This window comes from Babylonia areolata, chromosome 12 (assembly GCF_041734735.1).
Source record: "Babylonia areolata isolate BAREFJ2019XMU chromosome 12, ASM4173473v1, whole genome shotgun sequence".
Classification (NCBI taxonomy): Eukaryota; Metazoa; Mollusca; class Gastropoda; order Neogastropoda; family Buccinidae; genus Babylonia; species Babylonia areolata.
In genome coordinates this window covers 22,118,270-22,135,772 of record NC_134887.1, presented here as the reverse complement: position 1 = coordinate 22,135,772, position 17,503 = coordinate 22,118,270, and the positions used below count along the sequence as shown (strand labels likewise).

Below are 17,503 nucleotides of genomic sequence, written 5' to 3'. Positions count from 1 at the left end.
TCTGGTTTCTATCTAGATCCACCCTGGTTCTCCGTCTGATGTCCTGTTTGACACCCTTCTGGTTTCTGTCTAGATCCACCCTTCTGGTCTCGTCTGATGTCCTGTTTCGTCTGATGTCCTGTTTGACACCCTTCTGGTTTCTGTCTAGATCCACCCTGGTTCTCTGTCTGATGTCCTGTTTGACACCCTTCTGGTTTCTGTCTAGATCCACCCTGGTTCTCTGTCTGATGTCCTGTTTGACACCCTTCTGGTTTCTGTCTAGATCCACCCTGGTTCTCTGTCTGATGTCCTGTTTGACACCCTTCTGGTTTCTGTCTAGATCCACCCTGGTTCTCCGTCTGATGTCCTGTTTGACACCCTTCTGGTTTCTGTCTAGATCCACCCTGGTTCTCCGTCTGATCTGATGTCCTGTTTGACACCCTTCTGGTTTCTGTCTAGATCCACCCTGGTTCTCTGTCTGATGTCCTGTTTGACACCCTTCTGGTTTCTGTCTAGATCCACCCTGGTTCTCTGTCTGATGTCCTGTTTGACACCCTTCTGGTTTCTATCTAGATTCACCCTGGTTCTCTGTCTGATGTCCTGTTTGACACCCTTCTGGTTTCTGTCTAGATCCACCCTGGTTCTCCGTCTGATGTCCTGTTTGACACCCTTCTGGTTTCTGTCTTGTTTCCTTTCTATCATGGGTTTGTGAAAAGGAATTGATACGGAGTCACAGAAGATAGTGTGAACCAGAAAGGCTTATATTCTCACTTTGTAGGAAAGTTCTTTGGACATCTAGCGTGAGAAAAGTGAAACTGTGATCAGTGTTGGAAATTCACTTCTGGATGAATTCTGCTAAGTGGATGAAGTGTTTGAGTCTTGCTGTATGTGGATTTGAACTGCTTGTCGTAGTCTGACCTGGATTGTTTGTGCTGGAATCCAGGTCATTTTTCAGTCGTGTTTACCTCATTGCGTGTCTTTGAGTGTTCCTGCACCCATGCATATGTCAGATCCTGCATACAGGTGTGTGAAGACATGAAATATGTTTTATATAAAAATGTGTGTATGTAAGGTGATGTGTGACATTTGTCATAGCACATGACTGACTGCCTGGGTGTCAGGTTGCTGGTGACTCACTACCCCCACCTGTGCCTGGTAGAGGACTGGATGGAGGACAGTCTGTCGGCCACCCCCTCCTGCTCTTCGCCCCACCTACGCACCATGCTGTCTCCCACCTCCTCAGGCGTGCCCCTAAGCCATGCTGCCTTCAAGGACGGTAGGTCCACACATGTCTGTGACTGACTGTGTGCTCCACACTTCATTGTCTGACCCAACAGCCAGGTTGTCATGCTTAGAGTGATACTGGAATTTTTGTTTTTATGTTTTCTTTATATAATTTTTTGATTAACCAGACAGAGCAGTATTGATATTTAGGATGACAGTAGAAGTGTAGTATAAAGTGTCCCTCTCTTGTGCAAGTCAACAGCATCTGTAATTACATTGCATTGTACTCATTCTCAGTATTACTAAAAGATGACTGGGGCTCAGTAGCTATTCATTCTCGACAGATGCCCTCCTGGAATCTGATTAAGTCATTTGTGACGCTGCATATTGGTGATTACATTAAGTGTTAAGTTTTATATTTTACATCAGCTCTAAGATCAATAGTGTTAAGAAACCATATTAAGAAAATTAAGTGATAGATTCAGAAAGTGTAAATTTTGCCTGCATGTTGTAACCCCCAGATGGTTGATTTATGTCCCGGCCAGCAATGGATGGAGTGGTGGAGAAGCCGGGCCTGGCAGTGTCCCAACTGACATCACTGCTCCAGCTGCCAGCCAAGGCGGTGCACAAGTGGGCTGGCCCCCTCATCTCCTCCCTGCTCCACCTGCTGTCACCCAGCGTGCCGCGCAAAGTGCTGGACCTGGCACAGCGCCTCTGGTTCCGCTGCCACTCCCTCACCCCCCGGAGGTGAGCTGTGTTTTGGGGCTGTTCTGTCCACGGTCTGTCCAGTGCCAGGTGGTGATGAAGACGTGTGAGCAGTGAAGAGGTGCAGAAAGAATGTGGAGGAAGGAGTGACTTGTTTAGCTTGGTCCATAGAAGGATGGGGTTATTTGGTGTAGCCTTGTTCATGAAAGGAGGAAATAACTTGTCTAGATTTGTCCTTGGAAAGAAGAACAAAGTTAGTTATGGTTGCTCCACTGCTGCTGAAAGACTAAAAGCGTATTATATAATCAGATATTACTGAAATCCAAATATGCTGAAATTGGATTGTAGTGTGAACATGTTTATGCATGACATGTCATGCATGTGTGTGTGGTGTTGCAGTTTACGCCTTGCGACAGTGAATGCCTTGCAGTCAAGACAGCGAGGACTGCTGAAAACTGAGGCTTTCTCTGAACAGGACATCGTGGTTGACCCTCTAGTGGTGCTCAGGTGTGACCAGCGTGTCTTCAGGTGAGCCAGTAGATTATTAGTCATTGTACAGAAAAGATGTGTATTCTTGCACTCAGTGTTGAGGCACATATTGCATGACTGATTAAACTCTTTTTCAGTGGGTTATAGAATAAAACTGGATTTGGTTCATAAGTCCTGACTCGCAAAACACATGTGAGGAGTATTCAGTTTTGACACAGTGACTTAAATGGGCAAAGACATGGTTGCATGAGTATTGTTATTTAGGATCTTCTTTAGTGAAGTTATGCCTGAATCAGAAAGTTCCATTTACAGTGGAGTTGTTATGAGCCACAGTTGTCTCTTATGAGAAGTGATGAGTTACGTAAAAGCAAGTCCATACACGCACACGCATGCGCGCACGCATGTACGCACATGCACACCCGCGCGCACACACACGCGACACCTTTCCCCACACCCCCACCCCAACACACACACACACATTGATAATAATGATAATATATGGAACTCAAACGTGTCCACTCACTCATAAACTGGTGGTGTATAGAGAGGGGTTTCCTACCAGTCTGTTCATAAAGCCAAATACTAGATCATGATAACTGACAATGATTATGCGAAAAACATTTAATGGTGATAATTGATGACGATAATGTGTGTGTGCAGATGTCCCCCAGTCCTGGCTGATACATGATGGTGACAATTGATGAGGATAATGTGTGTACAGATGTCCCCCAATACTGGCCAGTACTCGGTGATCCTGGATGAGAATAATGTGTGTGTGCAGATGTCCCCCAATACTGGCTATCGTTTTGCGGGTGTTGTCGGCCTACATCCAGGCCTCACGGGTGTACCTCCATCAGCAGGTCACCACTAACACCGCCATCATGGCTGCAGCCACCAGCTCTGACAATGCTGCCAAGGTCACCATCTTGTTGAGTGTTCCATCTCTTCTGGCAACATGCTCTGTGTGTGCAGACTCTCTCTGTTAACATTGTTTCTGTGTGTGCAAATTTTCCATATCCCTGTTGACATTGTTTGTGTGCGTGCAAACTTTCCATCTCCCTGTTAACATTGTTTCACTGTGTGTGCAAACTTTCCATCTCCCTGTTAACATTGTTTCTGTGTGTGCAAACTCCATCTCCCTGTTAACATTGTTTCACTGTGTGTGCAAACTGTCCATCTCCCTGTTAACATTGTTTCTGTGTCACTGTGCAAACTTTCCATATCCCTGTTAACATTGTTTCTGTGTGTGCGAACCTTCCATATCCCTGTTAACTTTGTTTCACTGTGTGTGCAAACTTTCCATCTCCCTGTTAACATTGTTTCACCATCTCCCTGTTAACATTGTTTCTGTGTCACTGTGCAAACTTTCCATATCCCTGTTAACATTGTTTCTGTGTGTGCGAACCTTCCATATCCCTGTTAACTTTGTTTCACTGTGTGTGCAAACTTTCCATCTCCCTGTTAACATTGTTTCACTGTTTGTGCAAACTTTCCATCTCCCTGTTAACATTGTTTCACTCTGTGTGCAAACTTTCCATATCCCTGTTAACATTGTTTCTGTATGTGCAAACTTTCCATCTCCCTGTTAACATTGTTCTGTGTGTGCAAACTCCATCTCCCTGTTAACATTGTTTCACTGTGTGTGCAAACTTTCCATCTCCCTGTTAACATTGTTTCTCTGTGTGTGCAAACTTTCCATCTCCCTGTTAACATTGTTTCTGTGTGTGTGTGTGTGCAAACTTTCCATCTCCCTGTTAACATTGTTTCATTGTGTGTGCAAACTTTCCATCTTCCTCATTACCTCCGTGATGAAGTTGAAATATTTTCATGACAAGAACAGTATTTTGATACAGAAAGTCAATCTGAAATAGTAGCGTATGTTTCTAGCAATGGAAAAGAATGAAAGAGGTAAAGATTGGTGGGAAAGAGGCACAGGGAAAGGGGAGGAGAGACTGAATGCTTACAAAGGTTAAAGCTGCTATAGATACATTGTGCCTTTTTGACTCACTTGTGTAAACGAAGTGAGTCTGTTTTAACCTGGTGTTCGGTTTTGTGTGTCTGTGTGTCCGTGGTAAACTTTAACATTGACATTTTCTCTGCAAATACTTTGTCAGTTGACACCAAATTAGGCATAAAAATAGGAAAAATTCATTTCTTTCCAATCATCTTGTTTAAAACAATATTGCACCTCTGGGATGGGCACAAAAAAAAAAAAAAAAAAATGAAGCCTAATTATATGCAAACTGCATTTACTGTTATATTTATATTATTTGTATTCTCTACTGTTATATTTATATTTTTTGTATTCTCTAAACTTGGCACTTTGATCTGATATTCTGACCCAACAACAAGAGCAGTCATTGTTATCATTTTTTGTTCAAACAGGAATTTCTTTTGCTAAGCATGGAAGTTTTATTTATTTTGCAAACGTTTTGGTGCAGATAGTAAAAAAGGGAAATTACTCTGTAATTAATGCTAGGGGACTTAATTTGCTTTAAACTGATCTTTCTCATCTTAAACATTACATTTTGAAATTATACTCAATACACAAAAAGCTTGTGTGTTTTACTCTCAGTGTACAGGGCTTTCACTATGTTCATTCGGCCAAGTGGTCTTTTTCGGAAAATACTAAAATCAATACGACGAGTGGACTTTACAGATCTGTTGGCTGAGCCCTGAAGGTCATGGTTAAAAAGCAGTCGCATACACATATTTATACACATTCAAAGCGCATGCTCATTTTTTTCGCGAACGCGAACGACGCCATTTTGTTTCAAGTTGTTGACCTGCCCGTTCAATCCTATATTCAATGGACAATACATGATAACATGTGATGGAAAGTTGGAGAAGGAGACCGTTAGATATTTATTCAGAGAAAGATTTGTGAACGCCTCATCACTTACTGGATTATGCCCCAAACTGCCATAAAAATATCCACAGAATCAGTCGGAATTCACAGTTAAAAATTGTAAACCATGCGAGTTAATACCCTTGAACTGATCACGATGAAACAAAAAAATGTCCAGTCTTGACTTTTTTCAAAATGAAGTCCTTTTCACTTCTTACAACATTTAGAAGTACTTGTACTTGGCTCTACATGTTATTAGTTTAACAAAATACTAAATTTTCATATCAACTTTAAAACTATAAAACTAGAATATACATAAAAGAGAAATTGAATTGACCGTGTCGTACTACATTCCCAGCGGGTGTAACTAAACTTGTACATCTATCTGGATCTAGAGAAAACGGCTAAATGTTGCAGTGTGATTACGGCGATAGCCATTAAAAAGAATTCTTTATTGCCCTTAAAGATTTTTTGAATGCCCAAGATACACCAGAATAATATGATTTAAACAGCGTTCTGACTGCGAATACTGCAATTGAGTTATCGCCCTTTAAATAAGTATGTTCAAATGTTAAATTTTAGAACGTCAGTTAAGGTGCCACAGTAGTGTAATGGATAAGGCAGTTTCTTCTCACCCGAACACACGGGGTTCGAATCTGGTTAGGACTTCTTTTTTTTTTTTTTTAAACGTGACGCTTTATAATAACAAATACAGAACACATTTTAACGATTAGATTTTTTTAAGTGTATCACAAGTGAGTCTTGAAGGCCTTGCCTCTCTTGTTTGAAATGTTATTGTCAAACTGAGGAATGGTGCTGGGCAGGTGATTGAGTTTTACCTGGGGGGTTAATGGCATTGTAACTGAGTGTGACTGAATTATCAGTATGACTGTAGAGGTTTGATTCAGACACATGTGGTGTTTACTGCTCTTTGGACTATACATATGTCAGTGATGGTTACATGGAATATTGTAACTTGTGAGGTGTACCTGTTGATTGTTGAAAGTCAGATTTTGCACCTGAGTGTGGTTGAGATCTCTCAGGTGTTGACTGTGGTGGTGACTGCAGGTGGAGAAAGACCGAATGGAGCTGAAAAATGCACTGGTGGCTGCTCAGGAAAGTGCCTGTTTACAGCTGCTTCTGGAAGTCTGTCTGCCTCTGCCAGAGGAGAAGGTATACCCCACTTTTTTAAACAGTGATTTTTGTGATATTAGTGTCTGGATAGGTCTTGGTTATTCTTATTTCAGTGCCATGAAATTTACAATGATATACAGTGTCTTGAATCAGTATATCTTGTGCATGGGTGTGGGTGGGCAGGGATGGGTGTCGGGTATTGTGAGGGTATATGTGTCTGAGTCTGTGTGGAGGGGGGGTGTGTGTGTGTGAGTGAGTGAAGTAGCAGTGCGGTAAATGCGATGACTGTGTTGTGGCAGGAGAAGAATGAAGGGGAGCTGAGCTGTCTGCGGGAGGTGCGCTGTGCCGTCATGTCCTTCATCCACCAGGCCTTCATCAACGATCCCAACCTGGCCAAACTGCTCCACTTTCAGGTGAGTGTTGGTCTGGTCATTCCGTTCATCACGTCACTCCTTCCAGCTGCATACAGACCTCTAGGCATCTGGGCAACAAGCAGCATGACTTGATTTGACCCCAGCCAAAGTTTGTTCCATTTCCAGGTGAACATGCAGGAATTTTGTCTTCTTCACTTGTAAAATGCTAAATTCCTGACAACTTCTTTTATTTCTTTGTTCTGTAGGGTTTTTTTTTTTTTTTTTTTTTCTCTCAAGGCCTGACTAACCGCGTTGGGTTACGCTGCTAGTCAGGCATCTGCTTGGCAGATGTGGTGTAGCGTATATGGATTTGTCCGAACGCGGTGACACCTTGAGCTACTGATACTGATACTGTAGGGTTTTATGGCCAACTGTTTTAGTGTTGCAGAAAATGTTACTTTCAACATTCATTGCCAGATTCTTTTTAGTGCTGGCCAGCTGCCCCAAACTTGCTGAGCGACAATTCATCAGTTAAACCCAGGCAGGCTTCAGAGACATTATTGACTTGTGGGTCAGCCTTCATTGCATCAATGCTTTGTTTTGGGTGTTGTTATGATGCTGAAGAATCCAGCTGATGAAGATTTCCTCTTGCTAAATTGAGGACAAACTCTTAATTCCCATCACGCTCAGTATATCAAGAAAACTACTTGGAGGAATATTCTGAGCTATCTTGGCTACTGTGAATTAAGAAAAACAATGACAAGAACCTGGTTTTGATTGTTTTTGTCCTTTGAAAAAAATCACCTCTGTACAGGAGCAGTCAGGAGATTGTGTGTTGATGCGTTTTGTGTGTAAGCATGAGTTTCTTCACCAAATTAAGCTTTGTGGGTGGGGTGTGCTTGCATTTTGTGTGTAAGCATGAGTTTTTTCACCAGATTCATCTTTGTGGGTGGGGTGTGCATGTGCACACTCATGTGAGTATGTGTATTTGTCATTTTGTGCTTGTGTGCATGAGCATGTTTATATACTCCTTTGTGCAAACAATCATTTACTTGTTTGCGTATGTATGTTTGTAAGATGGTGTTTTATTTTTAGAAAGCTGTGTGTCTGTACCCAGGGCTATGCCAGTGAACTGCTGGCTCCAATGGTGGCTGGTGTGCCCTCCATGCATATCTGCCTGGACTTCATCCCTGAGCTCTTGGGTCAGCCCCAGGTAGAGAAACAGGTATGTTGTGGGTTAAGGTAGAGAAACAAGTATGTTTTGGGGTCATGTTGAGATGCAAGTATGATGTGGGATCAGGTAGAGATATGTACAGGTATACTGCCGGGTCACATAGATATACAGTTCTGTTAGGGGGTCAGGTAAAGATACAGTTCTGTTAGAGGGTCAGGTAAAGATAAGCTATGTTGTGGGGTCAGTTTTGACCAGTTGATGTTTGTTTTGTTTGGTTAAAAAATGTTTAGTTTCAGGATTGGGATGGATTGAAAATTGATAAAGACAACTCTTGAACAGATCAGTTGTGTTGGTAACCTTGCTGCAGAAAAACTGCTGGTATTTTTGTTTCTGTTCACTACGGGGGGGGGGGGGGGGGGGTTCTTCTTTTTTTCTTCTTGAATCTCTTGTTTTATTTGCATTTATTAGCTATTTAATTTTGTATTTCTTGTAAAAAAATTGAATGGCCACTTCCTCTAAAATCATAGAAATACACTATGCATTATACGTCGTATTACACAGATTTGTACAGCTGTGTGTGAGATTTTGGATTGTGTCCATGATGAACGGAAAGACGACAGGAGAAATAGAGTGTACACAGCATGATAGGTAGCATGGTGAATGTGACGTGTGAAGTGACAGGCATGGTGACGTGTGTGGCAGATCTTCGGCATTCAGTTGCTGGGTGAGCTGTGCACACAGTACGCACTACCCAAGACGATGAATGTGGCCCGTCTGGCCATCAACATCCTCTTCACCCTGCTGTCAGGTACACCCACACTCTCCTCTCCTCTCCCCTCTCCCCTCTCCTCTTTCCTAGCACTTGTCATCTCCATCTCTCTTTCTCTCTCTGTCTTTCTCTCTCTGTTCACAGTGTCTGTCTGGAATTGTCACTCTGTGTATCAGATGCTGATGAATATGTGAATAATGATGAATTCAGAATTCATTAGCAAAACAAAAACAAATGCTCAAGACTAACACTGCAGTCAGTCCACACAATTTCTGAAAGCACTAAGTGATATGCATGTAAGAAGAAAAAGAATGATGCCCATTGCTGCAAAATGATGAAAGATCGCAGTAATTAAATGAAGCAGTGTGAGGTTTTCTTGTTCAGCCGCTGCCAGAGTCATCATCAACATTGGTGGGGCTGTATCTGATGTCAGTCATCATCAACATTGGTGGGGCTGTATCTGATGTCAGTGTCATCAACATTGGTGGGGCTGTATCTGATGTCAGTCATCATCAACATTGGTGGGGCTGTATCTGATGTCAGTCATCATCAACATTGGTGGGGCTGTATCTGATGTCAGTGTCATCAACATTGGTGGGGCTGTATCTGATGTCATTGTCATCATCAACATTGGTGGGGCTGTAGCTGATGTCAGTGTCATCATCAACATTGGTGGGGCTGTATCTGATGTCAGTGTCATCATCAACATTGGTGGGGCTGTATCTGATGTCAATGTCATCATCAACATTGGTGGGGCTGTATCTGATGTCAGTCATCATCAATGTTGGTGGGGCTGTATCTGATGTCAGTGTCATCATCAACATTGGTGGGGCTGTATCTCATGTCAGTGTCATCATCAACATTGGTGGGGCTGTAGCTGATGTCAGTGTCATCATCAACATTGGTGGGGCTGTATCTGATGTCAATGTCATCATCAACATTGGTGGGGCTGTATCTGATGTCAGTCATCATCAATGTTGGTGGGGCTGTATCTGATGTCAGTCATCATCAACAAGTTTTGAATGGTCAATGATGAATCAATAAAGACAAAACTATAGAAATAATGATAGATTGCATATATATCAACTTGCAGTCACCAAAGAAGAAGGAACTTGAATTTGACACAGACAAAGCCATTGGGACAAGTAAGTGGTACGTTTTATGCTTGATGATTATGAGTGTGTGTGTGTGTGTGTGTGTGTAGCCTACGAGAGCAGTGTGTGGTGTGAGGTGTTTCTGAAGACGGTGCCCTGGCTGGTGCTGATGTGCCGAGCCTTCCCCCCACTGTGTGAAGACGTCACCTCCCTCCTCGTCCAGGTGGCACGCGTCTGTCGCTCCCAGCTGGCTGTGGACGACAACACAGCCGTCACTGGTCAGTCACTTGTCTCTCATAGTGCTGTCTTTTGTTGGGATTTCCTTTTTATTTTATGTGTTTTTTTCTGAAGAAGGTGGCTCTGCTGAGGATAGTTTTGCTGAAGTTTTTCAACCATTTGATGTCAAGCAGAAGGTGCAAGTGCTCTTTCAGTTCAATTCATTGAATTGTGTTAACACAGCCAGGTGGGGACTGATGACTGTGCAGTGTTAACACAGCTGGGTGGGAAGTGATGACTGTGCAGTGTTAACACAGCTGGTGGGAAGTGATGACTGTGCAGTGTTAACACAGCTGGTGGGAAGTGATGACTGTGCAGTGTTAACACAGCTGGTGGGAAGTGATGACTGTGCAGTGTTAACACAGCTGGTGGGAAGTGATGACTGTGCAGCGTTAACACAGCTGGGTGGTGACTGATGACTGTGCAGCGTTAACACAGCTGGGTGGTGACTGATGACTGTGCAGCGTTAACACAGCCAGGTGGTGACTGATGACTGTGCAGTGTTAACACAGCCAGGTGGGGACTGATGACTGTGCAGTGTTAACACAGCCAGGTGGTGACTGATGACTGTGCAGTGTTAACACAGCTGGGTGGGGACTGATGACTGTGCAGTGTTAACACAGCCAGGTGGTGACTGATGACTGTGCAGCGTTAACACAGCCAGGTGGTGACTGATGACTGTGCAGTGTTAACACAGCCAGGTGGTGACTGATGACTGTGCAGTGTTAACACAGCCAGGTGGGGACTGATGACTGTGCAGTGTTAACACAGGTGGGTGGGAAGTGATGACTGTGCAGTGTTAACACAGCCAGGTGGGAACTGATGACTGTGCAGTGTTAACACAGCCGGGTGGGGAGTGATGACTGTGCAGTGTTAACACAGCCAGGTGGTGACTGATGACTGTGCAGTGTTAACACAGCTGGGTGGGGACTGATGACTGTGCAGTGTTAACACAGCTGGGTGGGAAGTGATGACTGTGCAGTGTTAACACAGCCCACTGCTGTCCAGGCTATAAGCAGAACCACACACTTAGCTGACTGCGAGATCCCCCTAAGGCCTGATAGTGCCAGACACTGCACTGATAAGTACCAGCTGCTGTGCCTGCTAACCCGTCACTGACCCTTCTTTGTCTTCTATTAAAGCGTGGCAATTTGCGCGCCTCTTTTGAGCGGGCTGGTGAGCATACTCGTATTTCTGCGGCATTAATGTTTTGCACCATTGGAAAGAGCGGACACTTATCTTTTTGATGGTGGTAGTACTTTCCTTGGCTGGTAAATATTTTTTAAGATAGCAGCATTTACTTGAGAGAACTGTGGTGACAATTGTGACTGGCGGTGGTGTGGTTTTTTTCATAGCAGAAGTACCGTGAGTTTGGTTTTCCTTCACATTCTGTTCTCTCACATTTCTTTCTTCCATTCCTTTCTTTCATTCTGTTTTCTTCCCTGTCTTTCTTTCGTGCTGTTTCTTTCCCTCTCTTTCTCTCCTTCATCCCTTCCTTTCTTTCGCGCTGTTTCCTTCCCTCTCTTTCTCTCCTTCTCCTTCATCCCTTCCTTTCTTTCGTTCTGTTTCCTTCTCTCTCTTTCTTTCGTCAGTGCTGCTTTCTCCCCTCTCTTTCTTTCTGTTTTCTTCCCTCTCTTTCTTTCATGCTGTTTCCTTCCTTCTCTTTCTCTCCTTCATCCCTTTCTTTCTTTCTTTCATCCTGTTTTCTTCCATCTCATTCTCTCGTTCTTTCTTCTTTTTTTTATTTTATTTTATTTCACTGTTTCTTTTTCACCTCCCATCTCCTGTTGTTCTTTGTTTCTGTTTATTCTCTCTCTCTCTCTCTCTCTCTCTCTCTCTCTCTCTCTCTCTCTCTATATATATATATATATATATATATATATATATTTCTCTCTCTGCTTTTTTTGTTTGTTTCAACCTCATTCATCTCTCTCTCTCTTTACGTCACCACCCCTGCCCCCTCTCTCACATCTGGAACCCCCATCCCTCTCCCCTCCCCTCTCACCACCCCAGTTCTGTATCCCTTTCCCAACTCACTATTTTTTTTTTCGTGCATGTGTGGCCAGGCTCTGCCTTACGTAGAGTCAGGGCAAGCTAGCCCTTCCAGCTTGCTGGGGGTGAAGAGTGAAAAGTAGTAACCTGCTTGCAGCTCCACACTTGACCACGTGATAGGCAATTTATGGCAAGTACTTTTTAATGCTGTGTCAGTCCTTACTTCTGGCAGAATAACAAAGTGGTTACTGCCAATGACTGTGTGATGAAGACTACCATTTTAACAGTTCTAGATTTAACACACACACACACACACACACACACACACACACACAAACCAGCAGGAATTTTTCTTACAAACCGCCAGAACAAACTGCCATCCACACCCCATACACGTGGCTGTGGTTTTCTTCAATGTGCGTGAATGACTGAATCAGTGTGCCTGTGGAGTACTTGTACAAGCTGCAAAACAGTTGTGATCTTTAACACGCCACAGCTTCCTTCAGAATTTCCAGCCATCAACACAGGTTAGTGAGAGGCATGCTGATGTGTAATGCTGTGCATGGAATGTATTGTCTGTGTTGAGCGAAATATGTGAGATTAGATTCAGTGTGTTAAAAATGTGTCAAAATGCATGTTACCAAACTGGTGGTAAGCATACCTGCTTTTTTCAAACAGTTATCCTGAGAAAAATAATCGGATGTTCACATTTGAGTTTCCTATCGTTTTAAAGCTAAGACTGTGCTCTTTCAAACCATACTATTTATTAAGCGATTGCGTTGACAAGCAGTGTGTTATCAAAAGTTAACGAAGAGGTGTTGTTTTCTCCCTGTGGCCGCTGCCATCGCGCGGAACAGCACACTGGTCTTTCTCCCTCCCAACAGCTGATAACGGCTGGAGGCGCAACGTGAAAGAGAAGTCGTAGCGTTTTGTGCTCTCAGTTCTTCCAAGTTAAAGCTCCAACCCTTCCGGCGGTAGCGTGTTATTTTTAGGCGGCGCTTTTCCCTCCTGAGTTGAATGCAGGGTCAAGTTCGCTCCTCAGATGAACTAAACGTCAAGCGCTGAACAGCTGTGAGCCAGGTGGTGACTGATGACTGTGCAGTGTTAACACAGCCAGGTGGGGATTGTTACAGAGCCAAAGAAGCAGGAAGGGGTGGCCAGCAAAGTGCTGAAGATGTCCAAGCACACACGCCCCTCCCCCTCCGACTGCCGCCACCTGCTGCAGCTGGTTCAGGACACCTTTCAGCTCATCACAGACTCTGTGGCCGTCACCCGCCACCTGTACTGACCACTCCACCATCCACTTCTTCAGTCATCGCACATCTGTTGAATTACCAGTTACCAGTTGTGGTTTACTGTGTCACTGTCACCAGTAAACTCCTTGACTGCCATCAGGGCTGTATGGCAGCTTTCATCACTATCAGGAAGCTGTGAATCGTTACTGGTGGATATCCTCTTCCTAACTTGTTCGCAGCCATGCTCAACAGACACCAGGACTCATCACCATCACTTGTCAGGGCATAGCCAATCGACCCTCAGAATCTGACACACAGTTTATGGAGAAAATGTATATCACTGTATGTATTAGATTAGTACATTGATCTGTGTCTGTCAGTGTGGGTACATATGCCTGTCTATCTAGTTTGAGTGGTAAACTATGTGATAACCAATGTGTGTGTGTGATGGGTCATGGTAAAGTGTCAGCAGACAGGTTGCGTGTGTGTGACACAGCTGATGAACAGTGAATGTCGGAAGATGGATGTCACAGGACAGGTGTGCATTCCAGTTCAGCCGTGAGACTTGTGTACCTGTTAGATAATGTTTGTTTTGCTCTTTGTGAACATTGTGTATGGGTTTTTTTTCAAAAGTGTACATGGCTACAATATTTTTGCTATCAGTGCATTGTGTGTGAGTATAATGCAGAGGAGAGAGTGAACTCTGTGTGTGTGTTTGTGTGTGTGTGTGTGCTTGAACATACCTCTGATAAACAATGGAAGCTGAGGAAAGAAAAGTTTTGTCTTGGATGAATGTCTGATGTAAATGACCAAGTTTGAATAAAGGTATGATGTGATGACTGGTGTGTTGACATTAGATAAGTGATCAGCTGCATGTTTCCATTGATCACAGATCTAGTCAGCTATGTCAGTACCTTGTGCTGGGCTGTCAAAGTGTTGCTGAGTGCTGCACCTCTAAAGCAGCAATTTGTGTGTATGTATGCAGAGATGCCAACTGTTACGATTTTGCCGTATTTTGTTACGCTTGATTGCAGTTTGTTCCGACGTTACACCAACATCAAAATTGTTCCAACAAGTTTATTTTACGACTACACAGCATGGTCACATGCTTTCTTGTTGTAACATTACCCAGATGCTCTAGACCTATCGATCCTGAGGCCAGGGCAGTCTCTACTAACTTTGGTCTCACGTGATGATGTTCAGCTAATCGCATGCATGTTTTCATTGAAACAACATTGAATGGGCCAATCAGCTTAATCGTTTGCCTGAACAAGAGAGAACATGGCAAAATCAAGTTTCGTTTTGGTCAAACAGCATCTGTGCCTGGTGGATTAAGCTATGGAGTGTTTGTATTTCTTGTAGGTAAAATGTACATTTGATGATGTGGCTCGGAGTCTGAGTGTTCCTACCAACTAAATCCAAAATGTTCCGACCCAGTTTCCTGGTTGTTCCAACAAGCACTTGACAGGGGTTGGCATCTCTGTGAATGCATGCATGTCCAAAATAGTGCCAGAGTTGCTCATCTTACTTTTATATATGTCTTTCCTTCAAGTTTGAACTTTTGCTTTCCTAGCATGTCTTGGTGCTAAGCTTGACAGCAACTGTGAGCATCTTTATTTATTTCTCTTCTGATCTATTATTTATTGCAAAAATCAGGAGTTGAATGAAGATTCGCAGGGTGACAATACCAGCAGGCTTGATCAGTCACTGGCAAGCCTCAAGATGAGGGTAAGGAAGAAGTTGGTTTTCATTTGCTCTCCCGTGTCTGTCAGAGAATCATTACAGAAGGGAGAGGAAAGAGGGTGGTGGTCACACCTTGATTAATGTCCCAGATCTGATGGCAAGAAATCTGCCATTGCTGTCAAATTCCTCCTTTTGCGACACCCCTTTTGGTGCTTAGATTTTCCTGAATCCCCAGGCATGCATAGAAATGAGAAGTCACATCTGTGTGGCAAAGTGGTTAATGTCATGGACTGATAATAGGAGGGTGCAGGTTCAAGTCCCTTCACAGGTAGGGTTTGTTTTTTTGCAAATTCCAAACCAAATCAGAGATTGCTATGAACTCAATAGGGAAGACTGGAACCACACATGCGTCTTTGGGAGTGTTTCTCAAATTTTTGTGTACTAACACTGCAGAAGTCATATCTCTTGGGCTAGGATTTTGTATGAAAGGAAGCATGGAATATAGTCTTGTCATATAGTCTCATAGCAATATTGTCATCATCTGCATCATCAAATGTAGAAAATTTGTTCCAAATTCTGTACCTTTTCTAGCCCAGCTGTCATGGTGACCTCAGTTCAGTTCCACTCCACACCTGTGCATGTGGTGAGTTCCTGTTAGACTTAGGTATCTGCAGCTTCAGTTCCTCAAAGAGGCATAAATGCACTTGGACAAATCCATTTACAGTACACCCCCACATCTGACAGGCAGATGCCTGACCAACAGCATGACCCGACGTGTTTGTCAGGACTTGGGTAGATGCATATATTTGTGCACTTACTGGAGTGAATTTCTTCTACAGAATTTTGCCAGAGGACAACACTTATGTTACTTTGGGTCCTTTTACAGTGCGCCATGTACGTGCTGCACATGGGACCTTGGTTTATCATCTCGTCTCAGTGACTAAAATGCTTATTTGATTTTTCCATGTTCGCGGATTCATTGGTGAAGTCTGGAGAAATGCGGTGGCATTTTCACTCGAGGGAGTATGCTCACTTCCTGTTGCTCTAATCAGTTGTCATCAATAGGGGGATTAGCAAAATTTGTCCTGCATTTGGTGAATCAGAACAGGCTCTTCTGAATACCACCAATATGTCTCACTAGCTGTTATATGTCTGTTCTGATGTGTGGCCACCTGGCGACCCAACAACAATAATGTGGACTGCCTATGCTGAGATTACGGCAGACGAGCTGGGGTGTGGCTGTTTATAGGAGACTGAGAATTAGTGACATCAGAGTAATGTGTCAGAAACAGCACAGTTAATGGGACAGCAGCAAAAAAACAACAAAAAACAGGTGTCTGCTGGTGTTTTGTATACTTTTGTCATCTAATAATGTGATGGATATTCATGTTCTAAACAAAGTGTTGTAGGCTAGTGGAACAACATTTCCTGATTTTGTGCACTTGAGTTTGTTTTTACTTGGCCTCTCTTTCTTTCTTAATTTCTTCCTCATTCTCTCTCTCCACATTACCATCTCAGTTGCCATGACAATGTGCATAGTTTTGCTGTATTCTTGGACGTTGAACTCGATCTATGTGAAAAAATTCAGACAAGACAAAGAAAAGCAAACATCACACACACACACACACACACACACACACACACACACACACATGTGCAGAGTGAGAAGCAAACATCACACACACACACACACACACACACACACACACATGTGCAGAGTGAGAAGCGCACACTGACTTCAGTAAAATCAGCAAACATGAGAGGCTGATGAACTGAAACTGTGTATTAAGCATTTTATTTTATTCCCAGTCATGCAAGTCTTTCATTGTCAGCACTTCACATTTATGATCTCATTACCACACAAATCTAAAACAAGAAATCCTAAAATGTTGTTGATTACATGTTCGATGAAAGCACATACATACAAAAAAAAAAAAAGAAAAAAAAAAAGATAACTGTTTCATTCTACACAAATCATGAAGATTATCATCACAACTTGAGACAAACAGTGTACACAAATCACAAAGATCATTGATACAACTTGAGATAAACAGTTGTGCACGGATAACCATCATCTTGACACTTTAATAAATAAAATGAAAAACGAGACTATCAACAGGGAGACTGGTGGTGCAGTAAACCAGGCACCACAGTATGAGGAAGACAGCTGACGGATGGGCAGTTAGCCAGACCCAGGTATGGAGGCAGTGGGGCGCTGGTTGCCCTTGGTTCCACAGGGAGGGTCAGTGTCGGCAGGCCAGTCACAGGTCTGAAGAACTTCATTGAACACCAGACCTACCAACACAGGAAACGGTACATTTTGTCAAATGCCTTCTAATTCTGAATGCCGTTTTGTCCAAATCAATCAGAGGCAAAGGCAAAAACTATTTCTTCTGATGAAACTCTGGACAGATTCTTTTTTTATTTTATTTTATTTTATTTTTTAACAATTTGAATGCACAAAATTAATTGTATACAAACATCACTTGATTCCGAACTTCTCCATACATTATTTTTTATGTTGGAAATAAAAAAGACAAATGGATGT

General features: G+C 43.0%; 1 protein-coding gene across 1 annotated transcript in view; it reads left to right on the top strand.

Annotated features, from left to right (window-relative positions):
* LOC143288448 (integrator complex subunit 2-like) overlaps window positions 1-16,366 on the top strand; it is a 53,967-nt gene extending 37,601 nt beyond the window's left edge. Inside the window, exons 15-24 of the mRNA XM_076596939.1 lie at window positions 1,101-1,255; window positions 1,749-1,950; window positions 2,308-2,436; window positions 3,179-3,314; window positions 6,314-6,418; window positions 6,679-6,792; window positions 7,850-7,957; window positions 8,609-8,714; window positions 9,880-10,047; window positions 13,171-16,366. Coding sequence (XP_076453054.1) covers window positions 1,101-1,255; window positions 1,749-1,950; window positions 2,308-2,436; window positions 3,179-3,314; window positions 6,314-6,418; window positions 6,679-6,792; window positions 7,850-7,957; window positions 8,609-8,714; window positions 9,880-10,047; window positions 13,171-13,325 — 1,378 coding nt within the window. The 3' untranslated portion in view covers window positions 13,326-16,366. The remainder of the gene's footprint in view (window positions 1-1,100; window positions 1,256-1,748; window positions 1,951-2,307; window positions 2,437-3,178; window positions 3,315-6,313; window positions 6,419-6,678; window positions 6,793-7,849; window positions 7,958-8,608; window positions 8,715-9,879; window positions 10,048-13,170) is intronic.
* Window positions 16,367-17,503: the final 1,137 nt, after the last annotated feature.